This window comes from Salvelinus sp. IW2-2015, linkage group LG11, assembly GCF_002910315.2.
Source record: "Salvelinus sp. IW2-2015 linkage group LG11, ASM291031v2, whole genome shotgun sequence".
NCBI lineage: Eukaryota > Metazoa > Chordata > Actinopteri > Salmoniformes > Salmonidae > Salvelinus > Salvelinus sp. IW2-2015.
In genome coordinates, this window is record NC_036851.1 from 9,624,909 (window position 1) to 9,645,565 (window position 20,657).

Below are 20,657 nucleotides of genomic sequence, written 5' to 3' on the forward strand. Positions count from 1 at the left end.
GAGAACATTGTCAAAGTATTTTTATTTTTTATAATCCAAGATAAACCACAACCTGTCATTTACAATGGGCGCAAATGAATCATACTGTGCAAAACAATCAAGGAGGTGGGCAGAGCCAAGCATCTTATTGGCGCGATCTATCATATATTTGCATATTTCCATCAGGGAACGTCTATTTTGAAGTGCGCGTGTGCAGTAACTCAACTTGCCCTTGCACTCCTAAACGACGCCATTTTTTTACAACTTCGGCAAAGGGTAAAGTCCACAAAACTTTTTCCACTTGTTCATAACATATTTTAGTTTTGGGAAGAGAAACTCTATTGAGCTCAAATGTGTCATCGATGAGAAAATGTGCAGAATTTTGSCCAAAATCCATCTCGATCCATCTTCTCCCACTGGGCTTCCTCTCATTCCCATATGTGGTTGTGAGTGGAAATTCCAACCGGATGCTTCAGATTTATACATCCGGTGAAACATCTGGCTCATTGTGTGGTGATTTTGTTTTCCACGTCCCCGCCGCTAAGCATCTTGGGAAGAAGAAGGTGCTGAAGACCAACAACCATTTTTCCTGTGAAATGTGCAAGTACTTGAATTGTTTGCAAAACCTATTTAGCAAACAGATCATCATCGGGAATCTCCTACAGCTTTTTTAAGTTGTGAGTTAATATGCTTCTGTACAGTTGTTACGTTACTGTTTGTTCTTGAGCTAGCTAGCTGGTTCGTTTTAAGGCGTAACGTTAGCTATAACGTAACTTTAGAAATGATAGAGTACTGTCTTATGAGTCACCATATAGCTTCTGCTTCTAGCAGACAAGCCAAATAGCTAGTTAAGTTAGCTGACGATCGTAATAATGTTGTTTTCTCCCCCCCCACTTCCAATCTTTGATAGTCGTGACAACCATTGAAATGGGAGCTGATAAGCGGTGAGTAACAAATTAACATAACAATATAACGTTATTGAACTGCACTGAGGTCGGAACACAATCGTTACATTAAAGGAAAAATCCACCCAAAACCACTCATTCCTATTTACRGTGATACATAACACTGAATATTTTTTGTTAAATGTTTCGTTTTGTCGTTTATAATAAGGTTGGTAACATGTGGTTGGGAGCTTTGGGACATTAATTGAAAGGTCGCTGGTTCGAATCCCTGGGCTAACTAGGTGAAAAGTCTAATACCCTTGAGTAAGGTACTTAACTCTAATTACTCCTGTAAGTCACTCTGGATAAGAACATCTTCTAAAAAAAAAAAAATGTAAATTGTTGTAGAAATGTTACAGCCCAAGTCAACTACAAAACCCGCAATGCTCTGTGGGCCGGTTAGTTAGSTACCTAGGGAGGTAGCTATGCACAGTAGTACCAAAGTCAATATCAGCATTTGAAATAACTAAAATAGCCTAAACAAACCGCAAGATCAATTTAGGYGTCTACAGTCTCACCATGTTCAACCTGSAGATTGATGTGCCTGAGTGGAGTCTGACATTCGCAAAGGCACCATGCAATGCACCCTGGACTGACGAGGCAGACAAATAGGAGAAATCTGTTAGACCCTCTTAAATTACACATTTCTGGAGGTAATATCGTAAAAATAGAATCAATGGTTTATTCGAGAGAAGACAACCTCCCGCGTTGACGTCGGCCACTATTGAAACCTGCCATGTATGTTAGATGTCGTATTCCTATTCGTATTCCTATTAACGTCCAGTGTCGTGATAGCGGCTTTATCGCAATGCTACGTCATACCGACAAAAATTCTGCCTGCTTAAACGGCAATAGCTCAGATGCCCAGGGAATCAATAGAACATCGMTCAGATGCACAAAAACAATAACATTCAAAACAGCTGTGTCTTTAAGACGATGTGGAGCCGGCACAAGAGATGGGTCACAAAACATACATCAATGGGATATGCCACTTTACTCAATTGTGCTTTTATCCACACTGCGCCGTTGAGAAGATTGAAATRTTGCTTGTTTTCCCAGAAAACACTCCTTTTTATGCTCTTTCAACCTACCAGTAGCCACTGCAGCCATTATGGGAAGGCATGTCGCGTTTCAAAATTTCAAAATGTCTGCAGTTAGTGCTAGTTAGCATGGGGATGAAAAAGACAGTTTTCCAGGACAATTTGCAGTATTTAAATCTTCGATATATCAGTGACATATCCCATCTGTGCATTGAGGTASATTTTCCCACCTATATCCAGCGTCATATTGTAACCATGATTGCGTTCTGACGTCAGTGCAGATCAGTGTAAACTAACCTCTGCCGAGTCCCCAAGGAAAATGGAAAGAGAGCCCTTCGGGGCGAGTTCAGCTTTTGGACCTTAACAAGGCGACACTCCATCTTAACCCCCTCCTCCACATTTAATGGTTTGGTTGAAYAGTGCAGAGGAGAATCTACCCTGACAGTTTCTTTTCTTCTCGTCAAGACCAATATGTAGGGRGATCTAGGTTCAGGTTTTCCTTTGACGCCTACTTTGTTTGGTTAGTGTAAACAAGCGTTTTGGTARGGTCTGTATCTTCTGGCAAGTAGCTTGCTAACTAGCTATAACATTTATAACACTATGTATTGCTTACATTACCATTCCAYGGTTTACTAGCACTACAGAGTAAACAACTCCCTCCTAAAAATGCAATGAAAGACATCTGGTAGGGATGTGTATCTTTCCCTTTCAACATGAATTGATACATAGCTAGATAGCTACATGGGCTCCGATACGCGATATGATTTTGTTTAAAAGGATTCAGTGCGATTGTTTGATTAGAGAAATGAATTGATGCAATTTGGTGCGATATGATTCGGTGCCCCAACATTTGTTGCATGAACACATTCATTTTCCATTCTAAATTAAAATCTGCTGCTGATGGAGTTCATGAGTTGGGCSTCTGAGCTGGATCTGTCTGAGCTGACTTCTGTGTGTGTAAATGATATGTCTATCAGTGGTGTAAAGTACTTCAGTAAAAATACTCTAAAGTACTACTTAATCTGTTTTTTGTGGTATCTGTACTATACTATTTATATTTGACAACTTTTACTTCACTACATTCCTAAAGAAAATAATTAACTTTTTTACTCCATACRTTTCCCTGACACCCAAAAGTACTTGTTACATTTTGAATGCTTAGCAGGACAGGAACATGCTCCTATTCACGCACTTGTCAAGAGAACATCCTTGCTCTCTCTAATGCCTTTAAACTGCCGGACTCACTAATCACACATGCTTCATTTGTAAATTATGTTGGAGTGTGCCCCAGGCTCTGTAAAAAAACAAAATGGTGGCATCTGGTTTGCTTAATATAAAAAATCTTCAATTATATATACTTTGACTTTTGATACTTATGTATCTTTAAAACCAAATACTTTTAGACATACTACCGTAGTAGTATTTTACTGGGTGACTTTCACTTGAGTTTTTTWWTTTTTATTAAGGTATCTTTTACTCAAGTATGACAACTGGGTCGTTTTTCCACCACTGACGTCTATGGTGTATGTAGGCACCTGAGCTGAGCGATAAGAGAAACTGGGCATCTACCCCCCCCACACACACACACACACACACACTTTTGATCTGAAATCACTGTCACCCACTCATACCTTTTTTTCAGATTAAAAGTGTTAGTAATGTATCAATATTTATCTTTAAAAAATAGCTATGGCACAACTTTGGATTTCACTCCGGTCTCATAATTGAATTGTTTCGACCGTTTGGAAGTGTTGCGCATAGCAAAAGTGATTTCAGTCCTCTTTTATGAAATKATCAACTTTACCCTATCTAAAAATGACCATTATATACTTATTGTTTAAAGCAAAACTAACAAAAGTATTGCTCATGGTGAACCTGAACAATTGGTAAAACACAATTTTCAGAGTGTTTTGATAAAAATAACCTAGCAAATTACATTGGTTGTCACTCAACTAATAAACCCGAACATTGTGCAAGCAGCCATTTGACAAACATTTGAATGCAAGAATAGGCCTACCTCTCTTTGKCTAGTGCGCACAGCGGCGCGTGCAGTTTGACTAGGCTACTGATATAGCCTGGGTTTGTTTGGCATCCAAAATGACTTGTAGATCAATGATTGTCAACATAATGACATGCTCAGTTCGACACTGAAGATGAGGTATTTTCGGAAGGTAGAAAGTAAGTCATTTTTGGAGAAGAAAAAAATTCTAGTGAACTGGCGATTCGTAACATTTCAATTGATTTTCTCACCAATGCGTGCTACATTTTGATCTGTTTTGGGTCCTGTGGACTGATGCACTCATTTCTTAATCATTTGAACCGGGGACCGATGCGTATCGGTGACTCTTTACATCCCTAGCATCTGGCAGAAGTAAATTCATCCATAAAACACAAATATCATTTTTTATTTATCTTATGATCGGGTTTTCATGAATTTGATGTAATCGTCAAGCCCATTCAAAACACCAGGGACATGAACACTGAAGTATGGTGTAGGAATGTGTCACTTGCACAGGATATAAACTGGTTAGGTTAGGCCGTCAGGCAGAGTTTCAGTGGCATTCACAGTATAAGGAAGCAGAGTGGTTTGCAAGATACCCGACTAAATCCCACACAACAATGCAATAGTAGATTTGTTTCTGCTTGAAAAAACATAATTGTAAGGGTTATGTTGTTAAAAATGTAAATAATAGTACTTGGAGGTTATCTTGAGCCATATAATTACATTGGAACCCATTTTGTTATTCCTTGAGTGTGTCAAAATTAGATCTGCGTTTGACTGTGTCTATGCCTGTGTGCGCACAGGGTGAGTCGCACAGAGCGTAGCGGCAGATACGGCGGCAACAATCAGGGCCGGGGTGAGAGGCGAGAGCGAGGAGACCAGGAACGAGAGCACGTCATGCGCCGCTGGGGTGAAGAGAGACGCATCGAACGCTACGATGGAGGGGAACACCGGGGGAACCGAGCCAGTCCAGAGGTATGCCTTCCGAGTCAGACGCCCAGTGACATGACTTGGCAAGGGAGTGCAGCCAAAACCAATCTTGTTGACGACTAGGAGAATACACTGATCCACGCTGTTTTATCCGCGCCAACAGAGAGACAGGAAGCAGCGGAACAACGATAGATCTGAAGAAGGCTACCACTCTGATGGAGATTACCCGGAGCAGGACTACAGGGGGGAGCCAGGGGAAGAGAAGGAGAGTAAGACCATCATGCTCCGGGGCCTGTCCCTTCACGTCACAGAGGGAGACGTAAGTTCTTCGCTCTCTGCTTTAGACCCACCAACGGTCAGTAATGTGGTTCGTGCAAAGAAGAGTAGATTATACAGTGAAACTAAAGGAGACGTTAGCAATTGTATAATGTCAACTGAAATGTGTTGCGGAACTGAGGGCTACGGATTTAAATGTTCTTGTGCCTTCCAGATCCGAGCTGCCCTGGACCAGCTGGAGGGACCCCAGCCAATAGATGTCCGGCTGATGAAGAAGAGGACAGGTGAGACCCAGGCGTTCCATGGAGTCCCTCCTTTCCCCCGCGATCTTTGACCACAGGGCCAATCTGCTTCAATTGGCTTCAGTTTTGCCATAGCAACAYAAAAAATCAGATGAAATCGTTATGAATTAATGTCAAAAGCAAAGAAACAATATTTTACATTCTGTTAAGTTGTGGAGCGAAAAGGTAAGTAAGAGCATCAGCCAGTCAAGCGCTGTTTCAAATGAAATAATAAAATAATGCATATAGGCACACTGAGGATGTATGGTCCAGTGTCATCCTGCAGGATTTCTTGCTATGGCAAAACCCAAAATGAAGGGCCCACTGTTTGCCATATTGGGTCCTGAAGCAGTTTGTGACAGAGTTTGAATGTTGTGCCCATGGACTCTGACTAACACTCCTCCCGTCTATATTTGAATGCTGTCTCTAGGTATAAGCAGAGGTTTCGCCTTCGTGGAGTTTTATCACTTGCAAGATGCTACCCGATGGATGGAGACCAATCAGGTTGCTTCACAATCGCCAAGTCTAGTTTTTACCTTGGAGATCTGGGAAAAAAAAGAGAACCAAATGGCAACCAAAGTGAACTGAATAAGAACAAAAAATGATTTGAAGGAAATGTGGATTTAAGTTGGATTTTAGTTGGAGAATACTATATTGGAATCTTAATATGGTATCCATAAAGACTGCATGGTTTTAGAGGTTTATTTAACCTTTCACTGATAATTCTTTAATCTCACTGCCCCCCATATTTTCAGGGTGTAATACTAAGGTTTTAAGACGTTCGATGTCAATAGAATTGAGCCATGTAGCCTAATTTAACGGAAACTTACCTTAAACCACTTTGAGATTATAGTACCCTACAATCTGACTGGTAAGATAACTCAGGAAGACATTTTTCTGATAAAAGATAGTCAAAGGCCATCGGGGAAAATAAGGAATTCTGTCTCCTAGCCTAGTGTCCTCTCCAAATTTGAGCACTTACTTGTCAGTTGATGTTTTTTTTTCTTTTTAGTGATTGATTCATGCTGTACTTCTTAGCAAATTAATTTGTCTGTTGGAAGCATATCCCTGGTTCTAGGGAAGCCGATCAAAGTATCTCTATCATGTTAACATACACTCTGCTCCGGCTCAGTCTGGACACTCGGGTCCCAAACACATTAAGAACCCTCTGTACACAAGCTCACATACACATCCTTCCGTCTTTCTTTGACACAAGCGCCAACCGGGGGTCCCTTTCCCCCTTCCCTCCTTGCCAACACTGCTTGTATTTTGGGTGCAGCTAGAGTGAGACGTGCGCCAGCCAGGAAAGCTTGAAATGACCAACATTTTGCCCCCCCTCTTACAGAAACTCCTGGTCATCCAAGGCAAGAGTGTGGCCATGCACTACAGCAACCCCCGGCACAAGTTTGAAGACTGGCTCTGCAGCACTGTAAGTTTCTGCTGTGGCTTGACTCCATATCCCACCCTGCCTACACTGTTTTCCCCTTCCACTCCTATCTGAAATGCTGTAGTGACAATGTTAGGCAATCAATTGTTACCTTATAGTCCAGAATGAGCTCCTGCCAAATGACTTTGAGCACATTGTTAGGTGTAGGAATGCCTGATTGCATTAGTTGCCAGTGTGAGCGTTTGGCTCAGGTAAGCACCCAATGCTGCACTGCTTTTAGTTTGCTATTCATCTGAGGCAGCGGTGTCCTGGACCTAAGTAGCTGTATTTTCAATAAAAAGTGTGACCGGTTGCTTGCAGTGCGGCCTGTACAATTTCCGGAGGAGGCTGAAGTGCTTCAGGTGCGGAGCATCCAAAGCTGGTAAGTAGTTCCTGAATCAGGAAGCCACTGCTTGCACCCATCTGGATGGTCTGACACAATACCATGGGGCTACGCACAGGTGCAGGCGCAATAGAGAATACAGATACAGGGCTCTACAGTGCGACCATTCTACTCTCATATGTGCCAAAATATTTTGCTGTGCGACCTGGAATTAAAAAAATATATATATATATATTTGTCATTGTGCTACTAAATTTCTTTGTGTGGGCCTACATTTTTCAACTTAGCGCACATGTGCTCCTGGTAATAAAAAATGTATTAAAAAAGGTCCGYGTAGAGCCCTGACTAATCATATTTCTTAGTATTGTGAACAAACCAGATTTAGCTGAAAGCGTACTTGAGAATTGACAGGTGGAATAGCGAGGATGTCAAATCCCTGTGGAGCAGGAACATTTTCTAACTCATGTCCTGGGCTCTGTCATGGGTACTGAGGGCGAGGTGACGCTAATGCCCTGCTCTCATTCTTCCTGCTTTTCCCAACAGAGTGTGAAACCAACAGCACCACTGGAGTCCGAGAGACCCAGCAGAGCGGAGACTACTACGGCGACAGTGAGTACCTCTCCGCCGTCATGAAACTAAGTCCTGTCAGATGACCTGAGGGGGGTCTGAGAGCCAATGGGATCATTTATACTGAATATTTGTGTGTGTGTCCTCTCCAGCCATCATCCTTAGGAACATAGCCCCTCTTACCACTGTGGAGGCCATCATGACGGCCCTGGCCCCCTACGCCAACCTGTCAACCAGCAACATCCGTCTCATCAAGGACAAACAGACGGGCCAGAACAGAGGCTTCACCTTCGTACAGCTTTCCTCCCCTCTGGTATGCCAGCCTTTCAGCAGAGCTCTCAACATTTTATTTGGTTTGAGTTTCTTTACAGAGCGACCTCTGTATCTTCAGTGATGTTCCCCTTTTTTGATTGTTAATGGTCAACTGGTGTTTCTCATCTTTGGCTTGATTTCGTGGAGTCTATATACACTTTTCTCTAAGTTAAATGAGTATGTTTATTCTTAGTGCTTTGTTGTTTCTGCATCACAGGAGGCTTCTCAGCTCCTAACCATCTTACAAGGACTGCAGCCCCCTCTCAAGCTGGATGGGAAGACCATCGGTGTGGACTATGCCAAGAGTGCAAGGAAGTGAGTGTCCCGTCACAGCGATGTCCGTGGTTAGGTTTAACTTATTTCGGATCATTGGGACGCTAGCGTCCCACCTCGACAACATCTGGTGAAATTGCAGATTGCGAAGTGTTATACACCATTCTTTAGTTTAGAATCTTGGTAATCGAACCGCTTTGTCCGATTTACAATAGACTTTACGGCGAAAGCATAGCATTTGATYGTCTGAGGACAGCGCCTCACCCACGTCCTGCATTAACATGAATTCATAACCTGCACAGGTGTCACACAACTCAAAAATAGCGATAAATATATCACTTACCTTTGAAGATCTTCATCTTTTTGCAATCCAAAGGGTCCCAGTTACACAATTAATGGTTTTGCTCGATAAAGTCCTTTATATCCCAAAAATGTCTGTTTTTATTTGGCATGTTTGATTCAGAAATCCACCTGTTCCAACTCGCCCAACATGCCTACAAAGGCATCYAAAAAGTTACCTGTAAACTTCGTCCAAACAATTCAAACAACGTTTCTAATCCAACCCTAATATGTAAATAATCGATCAAATTTAAGATGGAGTATCCTGTGTTCAATACCGGAGAAAAAGAATGAGGAGCACGCACTCATTCACGCGCACCAAAAGACCTAGAKTCCTTCTGAGGGACACTTCGATAGAATACGAATACTTTTTTAAATACTTTTTAAAAAGACTGTTGACATCTAGTGGAAGCTATATGAACTGCAATCTGGGTCCTAATTATTAGACATTCCCATAGAAAAGCATTGAAAAGTCCAATGACCTCAACAACAACAAAATTCCTGGATGGATTGTTCTCGGTGTTTCGCCTGCCAAATCAGTTCTGTTATACTCAGACATTATTTTAACAGTTTTAGAAACTTTAGTGTTTAATATCCAATACTACCATGCTTATCCTAGCTTATGGGCCTGAGTAACAGGCAGTTTACTTTGGGCACCTCAATCATCCAAACTTATGAATACTGCCCCCTAGCCTTAAAGTTGAGATGTCAATGGTTAGGGTTATAGTGTTCTCAGCATAATTCCAGTGAAGGATGTTCTCAAGAGGGCATAGGGATGGAGATGTCTCCCTAATCTCTATTCTCCTTGGTCTCTTCAGGGATCTCTTGCTCCCAGACTGTAACCGGATCAGTGCCTTCTCTGCGGCCAGCACAGCCATCGCTGCTGCCCAGTGGTCCTCCAGCCAGGTAAACGCGCACAAACCCACATCTCCTCACGTTCACCGGTGACGTTTTGTTTTCCCGATGCACATGCTAACAGTCAGTGTGTTCCTTCCTAGCCACAGCAGGGTGTTGAAGGACAGCTGTCGGAGTACAGCTATCTAGAGGAGGGCTACGTTCCCTACACACAGGTACGGTGATGGTTACCCCAGTCTGTAAATACCTGGGATGCATTGTAGACGCTGCTGCTTCAATGTGTGACTTGACTGTGTGCCTTGCTGTGTCGATAGGACTACCAGGCCTACTACCAGCAGGCAGCAGGAGACCTCTCCCAGGGGAACGGAATACTAGGAGGTGAGAGGCAACATTTGCATTCAGTGTCCATGCCTTTTTAATAGCCTTCTGATTTGAGGAGAACGTGTGTAATAAAGCCTGKGTGTCTTTTATTCACAGCGGCCCCAGCTGCTACAGGAGTGGTGATCTCACAGGTTGCACAAGTCTACCAACCCCGCCTTATCAGTCACACTGCCACACAGGTGAGTCTCTGTCTTTAATCTATGGGGCTGGCAATACACACACCGTTGCCTTTACTGCACCACGGACAGTATGCTTGCCCTAAAGATTCCCCACAATGGCCAATTGTCTCTGCAGGCACTGCAATTGGCCCAGCAACTGGAAGCAAAACAGACCGGCGTTCACTCRGCAGCTGCAACCATTACAGCGCCGGTTTCCACAGCAACAGCGACACTCTCTGGACTGGCCACAGACACTGGTAAGAGCCTCCCTCTCCTGACAAGTTCCAGTGCAGAATGAAACTTAGTGGAATGCTTTCCGATTTAAAATGATCTACTCTATTCAAGCCAGGATTTGATTGTTTGTAATCTTCCATACTCTTGTCTTCGTCCCCAGCTGTTCCCGACACCTCCACCTACCAGTATGACGAATCCTCGGGCTACTACTTCGACCCTGAAACTGGCCTCTACTACGACCCAAATACCCATGTAAGTACCCACACACCGGTCAATGTTTTCTGTTGCCATTTTGAATGGTTCCACCATGCCTCATGAGTTGACTGAAGAAGGGGTATGTATGTGTTTTTGAAAGTTATCTTCTCTCCTCCAGTACTACTATAATTCCCAAACACAGCAGTACCTGTACTGGGACAGTGAGAAGCAGACGTACGTCCCTGCCTCAGCCGCCGACCAAACTGAGCAGACGGCAAACGCAGCAGCAGCTAGCAAAGAGGCTAAGGAATCCAAGGAGAGGAAACAAGAGAAGCCCAAGAGCAAGACGGCTCAGCAGGTACGCAGAGGAGACCGGGATCGCTTCAGATGTCAAGGCGGTACAGATGTATATGAGAAAACGGGGAGGACGTTGCCGTCTACATTCTGTTGGTATCGGGACAATGTCATGAAACCCTTGTTGCTGTCAAGGGGTGTTGTATTAAAGTGTGTGTAGTTTGACTGAGTTGTCATGCTCTTTCCAGATTGCTAAGGACATGGAGCGCTGGGCRAAGAGTCTGAACAAGCAGAAGGAGAACTTCAAGAGCAGCTTCCAGCCCGTCAGCCAGGAGGAGAGGAAAGAGGCCGCGGCCGCCGACGCAGGCTTCACACTCTTCGAGAAGAAGGTAGCCATTTTAGGTCTATCCATGACGATTAGAATCCTTTAGAGCGGCGTTTCCCCGAACTCAGTCCTCGGAACCCCAAGGGGTGCACGTTTTTGCCCTAGCACTACACAGCTGATTCACATAATCAACTAATCATCAAGCTGTGTAGTGATAGGGCAAAAAACGTGCACCCCGTGGGGTCCCGAGGACTGAGTTCGGGGAAACGCTGCTTTAGAGGACTCATGCAGTGACACTTTTGACTTGATGGCGTCAGATTGAAGAGGTGACTTGATGGCAGTGACTAGTGTTGTGACTTTGCAGCAGGCTGGAAGCTTGGAAATGCTCATGTCAGAAGCAGTGCAGCGCCCAGAGGAGCAGGCCCCAACCAACTCAGCCAAGGTAAGATATTGATACTAGACTCAAATGTAAGCTCAGAAATGACAGATCATACATTTTATCTTCCAGTCTTGTATGGTACCTACTTGGTTGTATGGTAACTATCTGGTTGTGTCTTTCCCCAGGTTGGTCTGGTGGCAGCCTACAGTGGGGACAGTGACCCAGAGGAGGGGGGTGCAGCAGAGCCGGAGCGCGATAGTGGTGAGCAGGGCCAGGATCAGCTGACCGACTGGAAGAAGATGGCCTGCCTGCTGTGTAGGAGACAGTTCCCCAATAAGGACGGCCTGGTGCGCCACCAGCAGCTTTCTGACCTTCACAAGGTGCTGATCACTGACGCCCAGGAAGAACCCCACTTTAGTCTACTCGCTAAACTGTTATGAAAATGAACATCTATTATGTGAAAGAAGGAGCTTGTTTATGTATGAATTTAGTGTGAAGGGGTCTTAATCTTTATTTGTCTTCAAATCCCAGCAAAACCTGGAGGTCCACCGCAGATCTAAGCTGAGTGAGGCTGAGCTGGAAGAGCTGGAGAGGAAAGAGACAGAGGTGAGCCTCCGACATGAAGACTGTTGGTCTAATGTTACTGGTTGACTTTTGGTTAATAGAAACCCTGTTGTCAGGTTTGTTTCTACATTCATTTTCTATTTCCCTCCCTGTGAACAGATGAAGTACAGAGACCGGGCTGCAGAGAGGAGAGAGAAATACGGCATCCCTGAACCCCCAGCACCCAAAAAGAAGAAATTCACAGCACAGCCAGCACCAGTCGTGTAAGCTGCTACTGTGCTATAATCATGCTTATTCTTATCATTGTTACCCAATCATTTGTATACATTTTGTGTAAGAATTTTAAGATGGGCACGTTCTTTCCCCACCCCACCCCCTTTTTGCTGTGGCAATAGTATTTTGTCGGCATGTTATAAATGTACACTGTGATGTTCTGTGAAGTGAGATTGGGTAACAATGATTGTGTTGTGTCATTTCCCCCTTCTCCTCTGCAGTAACTATGAACAACCCACCAAAGACGGTCTGAACAGTGACAACATTGGGAACAAGATGCTRCAGGCCATGGGATGGCAGGAAGGCAGAGGTCTGGGCCGCAACCAGCAGGGCATCACTGCACCTATTGAGGTGAATCTTGTCCAGTTTAAACCAGTAATAGTGCTGCTTCAACCCAAAAGCAAACCCTGTGAAGATATCTTTCATATACAACAAAGTCTGTTAAATTTGCTCTTAACTTCTCTAGGGTATGTGGGACGGTAGCGTCCCACCTCGTCAACAGCCAGTGAAACTGCAGGGCGCCAAATTCAAAACAACAGAAATCCCATAATTTAAATTCCTCAAACATACAAGTATTTTACACCATTTTAAAGCTACACTTGTTGTCCGATTTCAAAAAGGTTTTACGACGAAAGCACACCAAACGATTGTGTTAGGTATGAACCAAGTCACAGAAAAAGACAGCCATTTTTCCAGCCAAAGAGAGCAGTAATAAAAAGCAGAAATAGATAGAAAATTAATCACTAACCTTTCATGATCTTCATCAGATGACACTCATAGGACTTCATGTTACACAATACATGTATGTTTTGTTCGGTAAAGTTCATATTTATATCCAAAAATCTGAGTTTAGGCGGGACGCTACTGTCCCACTTGGCAAAAAGCCTGAGAAAATGCAGAGCGCCATATTCAAATTAATTACTATGAAAATTACTATAAAATCAGACTTTCATTAAATCACACATGAAAGATACCAAATTAAAGCTACACTGGTTGTGAATCCAGCCAACATGTCAGAATTCAAATAGGCTTTTCGGCAAAAGCATACGATGCTATTTTCTGGGGATAGCACCATTGTAAACAAAGAGATGTGCATGCAGGGTTGGAATATGCTCGACACAACGCAGAAATAAAAATATAATTCATGCCTTACCTTTGACGAGCTTCTGTTGTTGGCACTCCAATATGTCCCATAAACATCACAAATGGTTCTTTTGTTTGATTAATTCCGTCGATATATATCCAAAATGTCCATTTATTTGGCGCGTTTGATCCAGAAAAACACAGGTTCCAACTTGCTCAAACGTGACAACAAAATATCTCAAAGGTTACCTGTAAACTTTGCCCAAAAATTTCAAACTACTTTTCTAATACAACTTTAGGTATTTTTTTAACGTTAATAATCGATAAAATTGAAGACTGGGTGATCTGTGTTTTAATACAGGATTAAAACCAACCGTAGCATGCCTTCTGGTCATGCGCTTCAATCAAACAGGACACCTAGAGTGACTCGACTTCAAGATGGCCGTATTTCTTCATTACACAAAGGAATAACCTCAACCAATTTCTCTAGACAGTTGACATCCAGTGGAAGCCGTAGGAACTGCAAGCAGGTCGCTTAGAAATCAGGTCGCAATGAAAACTCATTGAAAAGACAGTGACCTCAAAACAAAATCTGAATGGTTTGTCCTCGGGGTTTCGCTTGCTAAATAAGTTCTGTTATTCTCACAGATATGATTCAAACAGTTTTATAAACTTCAGAGTTTTCTATCCAAATCTACTAATAATATGCATATCTTATCTTCTGTGGATGAGTACCTTGCAGTTTACTTTGGGTATGCTTTTCATCCAAACGTGAAAATGCTGCCCCYTACCCTAGAGAAGTTAAGTGTAGAACCGCGTTGTAGTGGTAACACTCTCCTTCACATATGCACCGGAGACCAGGGTTAAATTTTTGGGTACACTCTAACCACTTTCTCCCTCTTGCCTGTCTCCCCACCTAATTATTTATTCATATTTATTTACATATAATATTTATTTATATAATATGTATTTATATAATATATTTATTTATAACATATCTTTTATTTATATTTATTTATAATATATATTTTTTTAAATACGCCAGTGTTGAACGCCTTTACTTATCTCAGACATGCTGTTATCTCCCTACAGGCCCAGCTGAGGGCGAAGGGAGCTGGTCTGGGAACCAAAGGCAGCAGCTACGGCCTGTCTGCCTCAGACACCTACAAAGACGCTGTCCGCAAAGCCATGTTTGCCCGCTTCACTGAAATGGAGTGATTTGCCAAATATACCTGCCTTCCAAGAACAGCCATATCCTACTGACCTGGTGCTATGTTCCCTGTGTTTCTGTGTGGGGCAATCACCATACCTGGGCATCTTAACATCTCTCCCTACATTCATCCATAAACAGACGCCTTGAGATAAAGGGATTGTAATGGCAGCATGGGGAAGTTGCAGAGATTACATGCTTTATTAGGGGATTGGATGGAGGGCCTTCCTTTGCTAAAAGATGTGCGTTTCTTTGGATTAATTTCTGAGTGCAGTCACATTGTGTCATCAGTCTGCTAGGGAATAGGAAAACGGAGAAAGGACTTGTCTATTGGAGAAATGTAAAATTATGTAGTTTATGATTTGTATATATTTGATTGTGTAAGAATTTTAAGATAGGCACGTTCTTTCCCCACCCCCCTTTTTGCTGTGGCAATAGTATTTTGTCGGCATGTTATAAATGTACAGTTTGTATGGTATGCGTTCTCATTTTGTACAGAAAATATTAAATGAGATTGATCAACCAATTCATGTGGACTTCATTGTGGATGCTGAACATAATTCTATGACTTTTGCAAACAGATGTGCAATCTCTAGGTAAACGAGCTGTTCAATTGCAGACTTTGCTTTAGCTCGCACTCAAATTACTACTTTTCACAAACTTGGTGAAAAATGAAATCTAGAAGCGCATTCCAAACTTGGGTGTCGGTCAGTAAAAAAAAAACATTGAGAAACTCAGGCATTTGTTTATAGTTTGTGGGCTCTTCAGTCTACAACCATCTTGGGTCGAACTTCTGAAGCAAGGCCCCTTCATTTGATTTCCACCTAAAGTGAATGTTTTGCAGATGCAGTCGACCCCTCCCCCTGTGTTTCCTCCCACATGCATGGCCATTCTACCAGAATTGAGATGTAGAGTACTGCAGACTACCGGCTACCCCTTTGCCATTAGGACCTCCCTGGTGTCTCACTACGAGGTAAGCAACCCGGTGGAGCTAATTTACTACGTTTAGCATTGTTGAAAGGATGTGTTTTATTACAGCTCCCTTTTACTCTTCTGGATCTGACTAGATAGTTGTCTTTGCTTGATATCAATTGCTGTCCAATAGACTGGCTAGTGTTGCGCTGTAGTTTGTAGTCTGGTTCCAAAGACTCTAGAGGTCCCATTCTTCACACAGCTGGAACAAGAGCAGTGACAAGTGGTAATCGTTTCGAGCGAAGGCAACATTGAATTAATTGTGCTCTATTGTAAACCTTTTTCTGACCGTCGGAATCGTCTTCTAAATAAGAGAACCATGTCTCCTTGTATGCAAAATTAATATAAAAATTTTGGAGAAGTTGTCTGAACTGTCTGCAGTAGTGGTCTGTAGCGTTCTATAGCGGTCTCATGTTTACTAATACAGTTTGTAGGTTTGCTTAATGAACTTATGTCATTAGTTGAAGCACATAGAACTGGTTCAGTTACTGATAAACTAAAGCCAAGTCACAAATGCACTATTAGAAACATGTAAGGAGCTGCTGGGGATACTATTTAATATTCAAAATGTAATATCCCCCCCCCCCCAAAATGGTAGGCATGTAATACCATTGACAGCCGTTACAAATAACCATCCCACAATAAGGAAGTGGGAGCTTAAGGTTCAGGGTCCCCCAGACTATCTCTTCCTCTTCAGCCCACTACTTTGGTGTGCTGGACACACAAAAGCAAACTAACATAAATTGCCCTAAAAAACTACAAGAAGACAAACAGGAATTACGTWAAAAAAAATATACATGCATACATACTAAAAACAACTAGATTTGTCATATGGCTGGCGATCAGGAGCACATTTCCTTTGTATATGAAAATCTGGCCCATACCTCTTGACGAGTTATTTGGTCCCACTTATCAGTAAAATGTTGAGACCTCTTACTTTCTTTTGCAGTCAATTCTTCTAGTGTATAATAGTGTTTGACAGTTATTTTGAAAGAATCCAGTACTAACATTTGTTTTCTGAGTTAAAAAAAAATCTACCCTTCCCCAGCAGAATCGAGAGATTGTATATCGAATTGTTGCAAGTAACGGATTGTAATTATGATTTGTACGTAGTGTACAAAACATTAGGAATACCTGCTCTTTCCATGACAGACTAACCAGGTGAAAGCTATGATCCCTTATTGATGTCACTTTTAATAACCTCTCAAATCAGTGTAGATGAAGGGGAAGAGACTGGTTAAAGAAGGATTTTTAATTGAGACATGGATTGTGTGTGCCATTCATAGGGGGAATGGGCAAGACGAAAGATTGAAATGCCTTTGAATGGGGTGTGGTAGTCGGTGCCAGATGCACCGGTTTGAGTGTGTCAAACTGCAACGCTGCTGGGTTTTTCACGCTCAACAGTTTCCTGTGTGTATCAAGAATGTCCATCACCCAAAGGACATCCAGCCAACTTGACACAACTGTAGGAAGCATTGGAGTTAACATGGGCCTGAATCCCTGTGGAACGCTTTTGACACCTTGTAGAGTCCACGCCCTGACGAATTGAGTCTGTTCTGAGAGCAAAAGGGGTGCAACTCAATATTAGGAAGGTGTTCCTAATGTGTTGTACACTGTGTAATATCCCCATACATTGTACACAGTGTTTTAAATCAAATAAAATTCCCATTACTATCAATGATAAAAAGAAAAAAAAAGAAATAAGAACCCCTTTTCCAGAAACACTTTAATCCGTATATTTGAATTCAACCACATGATTAGACTCTGAATTTGTTATTCTTTCTGGGGGATGGCTGTGGTTTTGGACAGGTCTTCCCAGGTGTGTTATTAGGGAGAGAGATGGTGGGGGTCAAGATGGACCAAGCTTGAAGGAGGAGTTTACAGGTCAGATGCTGCACCTATCCCTCAGCAGACTGGAGCTACACTCCACAATTTTCTCTTATATCAAAGTAACCCAGTAAATAATCTGATCTGTCTCAAATCATTGGCTCTCAATGTAGGTAGGATTTCAACTTTGTTTGAGCACACAAATGCAGTGGTTGGTGATTTAATTTTAAGGACGAGACTGCATATCCGACTTTTCTGGACCTTCTCGACAGCTATATGTCCCAAAGCTGCTGTGCATGTGTGGGATTCTCTACTTTACTCAGGCTCTGCTCTACTTGTAGAGAACCTCCCTTGTGCATTTCGCACTGTCAAATGTGTTTTTTTTTTTTTTTTTGTGAGTTTTACCGGTGAAATGTCCGTCTGCATACCAACCATTTGATCTCAATCAGTTTCATGGGGATATGCTTTTAGATCTCCTTGAGTTATAGGCTACAGAAATGCAACCATTTGATCTCAATCATCCTAAAATCTCATAAGAAATTAGGGTGTTTTTTTTCTTCTTCTAAACGTTATGCTATTATATTTGGTTCTGTTATGTAGCATACTATCATTATCTGATCCTGCAGACATTGATGAAGCTTTGATCTAACTTTATTTAAAGGCCAGTGTAGCCTGTTCTCAACAAGTATAGCAGATACTGCGTAAAGTGGAGAATCTCACACATATGCAGAAGCTTCGGGACTTTTAGCTGCARCCTGGTCTCATAGACTAGACGTAACATAGTAAATGTAAATCCGAGACATTAAAATTAGTATGATAATTAGGACAGGAGGGTGCTGAGGGCCAAGCTGGCGGCAGGGCCCAGGTGGCAGCGGTTAGTGCTCTGTAGAGAGGTCCGGTGGTGGGGAGCAGCAGGGGGCAGGGTTGCCTCTCAGACTGGATCATCCTGCTTGCATCCTGCCGCCTCAGTCTTTGGACCTGTCGGGTAAAACCAGAGGAGATTAAGAACCACGATCTCCTCTGGTCTTGACCACATGCAGCTCCCAGACAGTTACTGCATGAGGCTCACAGCCATGGTAGTTCCAGAATCCTGGTGACTGMAGTTAAGTTGCTGCCCCTTGTCATTATCGCTCAACGTTTTCTTAAGTGTCTTAATATCTGAATGTCTCATTAGTTATTTAATTTGCAACAGTTTTGCATGTATTCGCAAGAAGCCATGGCTTACTCACTAGTACAATTATTAAACACTTGTAATAACAACCTGTCTATTGCATTATTCATTGTTGATTACAAACTACCAATAGATGTTTCTTAGGGCATATGATTACCATGACTCTTTTTGTGTGAAGATTACCCAATTTGTACAACAGGGAAGCAATGGTATTCCTTAACACTTTTCCGGGATCGGTGTCCCTTACACGGGACAGTTGAGCTAACGTAGGCTAATGCGATTAGCATGAGGTTGTAAGTAGCAAGAACAATTCCCAGGACATAGACATATCTTATATTGGCAGAAAGATTAACAAGAATTTAAACTAACTGCACTGTCCAATTTACAGTAGCTATTACAGTGAAAGAATACCATGCTATTGGATAGTGTGCAGTTTTTAACAAAGTTATTAATTAACAAATCTGGCATATTTGGGCAGTCTTGATACAAAATTTTGAACAGAAATGCAATGGGTCATTTGATTTAAAACTTTGTATATACACTGCTGCCATCTAGTGGCCAAAATCTAAATTGTACCTGAGCTGAAATAATACATTATGGCCTTTTTCTAGCACTTCAAAGATGATGGTACCAAAAAAATACAAAATAATGTTTTTTTCTACTTTGTATTATCTTTTACCATATCTATTGTGTTATATTCTCCTACATTCCTTTCATATTTCCACAAACCTCAGTGTTTCCTTTCAAATGGTACCAAGAATATGCATATCCTTGCTTCAGGGCCTGAGTTACAGGCAGTTAGATTTGGGTGTCATTTTAGACGAAAATTGAAAAAAGGTGCGAATCCCACTAATTTGTATAGTAATTGCCCATTTCAAGGAGGAGTGCAGTGCCAGACAATCTTTGTGATTTTGGTGTGTGTCATCGTGACACAGACAGTCACGGTTTGTCTTTTCACAGGTCATCCGGAGTGTGTGTATGTCGTGAAGACAAACTGAGAGCGAGAATTGAATAAGCTACTGAAGGTTCTCTATCAGTCAATGATGGTGTAGAGAAGGACGCACAAACAAAGACACAAGTAACTTTGCCWTTTTCTTTCTCTATAATACCTCAATTGTTTTCTTTCTCCATCCCTATTCCAATAGTTACATCAGCAGTTCAGCGAAGGGGATCAAGGCTGCTTGTTTGAGTCACTGTTGTTTTTGGCATCACTCTGTGAATTTGAGAGCTTTCAGTTAATACGTGATAGGGCATTTTGATAAGGCATTTACTATTCACATAGGGCCCGATTCTGACTTAGAAAATGTACGCATTTCTCAGTAGTTGGTATTCAGACTTAGCTTATCAAGGTGTGTAACATGCTTTGCAGGCGCGTGGTTCCCTTGTGTACTCTGAATATATTTTAATTAAACCGCTGAAAGCCCTCCCACTTGCTGGCCAACTGATTTTTATCAGACTCACTAGAATACATAGAGAACTGTTTCAGAATATAGAGATCAATGAAAGCAAGCCATATGCATATTGGTCTCGGTTTCAGCACCAAAGGGGTAGATTTAAAAATAATGATTTATTATTATTTAGGCCCATTTTGGGGTTAGGAAATATGTTTGAATCATTACAGAAACAGGTTTGGCGAGCCTTTACACACAAAATACATTGATGAATCCAAAATGTATGTTTGATTCATCCTGAAAGTTGKCATAGTCAAGTTCATCCATGAAATATTGGAGGTGGAAAAGGTACACTATAACCCAGGTGATTCAGCAGTGCATTGTACACTACACTATAATTCTAAATGGTAGCACRTAGTGACTCTTTCCCACTTAATCCTATTGAAGCACACTGGCTGATGGAGAATGATGTGGTATTTACAGCCACATCCATATATGATTTGGATTTACCTTCCAACATAAATTGATGTCAAATTGATACATTTATGAGATGAAAATATAGAAATGTACAGTTTTCAGCAGTTATCAAACTATATATGACCTATGTCATTTTGGTTCAGTAGTTACTAGTTT

At 42.0% G+C, this 20,657-nt stretch overlaps 1 protein-coding gene across 3 annotated transcripts; it reads left to right on the top strand.

Annotated features, from left to right (window-relative positions):
- Positions 1-565: 565 nt before the first annotated feature.
- Positions 566-15,189, top strand: LOC111969760 (RNA-binding protein 5). Of its 3 annotated transcripts, none has more exons than XM_023996006.2 (25): positions 566-656; positions 890-923; positions 4,769-4,940; positions 5,059-5,214; positions 5,386-5,455; positions 5,883-5,956; positions 6,798-6,881; positions 7,200-7,260; positions 7,765-7,830; positions 7,941-8,101; positions 8,318-8,415; positions 9,531-9,618; positions 9,711-9,782; positions 9,882-9,945; positions 10,045-10,127; positions 10,243-10,363; positions 10,501-10,592; positions 10,714-10,893; positions 11,078-11,218; positions 11,519-11,596; positions 11,719-11,913; positions 12,065-12,139; positions 12,257-12,360; positions 12,592-12,721; positions 14,546-15,189. In XM_023996006.2, exons 2-25 carry the CDS (start codon positions 907-909, stop codon positions 14,669-14,671), a joined length of 2,508 nt encoding a protein of 835 aa, XP_023851774.1. In that variant the 5' UTR covers positions 566-656; positions 890-906; the 3' UTR covers positions 14,672-15,189. The 3 variants fall into 3 exon arrangements, with proteins under 3 accessions (XP_023851774.1, XP_023851775.1, XP_070301629.1); XM_023996007.2 differs by having other exon boundaries at positions 11,522-11,596; XM_070445528.1 differs by lacking the exons at positions 566-656; positions 890-923; positions 4,769-4,940; positions 5,059-5,214; positions 5,386-5,455 and having other exon boundaries at positions 5,775-5,956.
- The last annotated feature ends 5,468 nt before the right edge of the window (positions 15,190-20,657 follow it).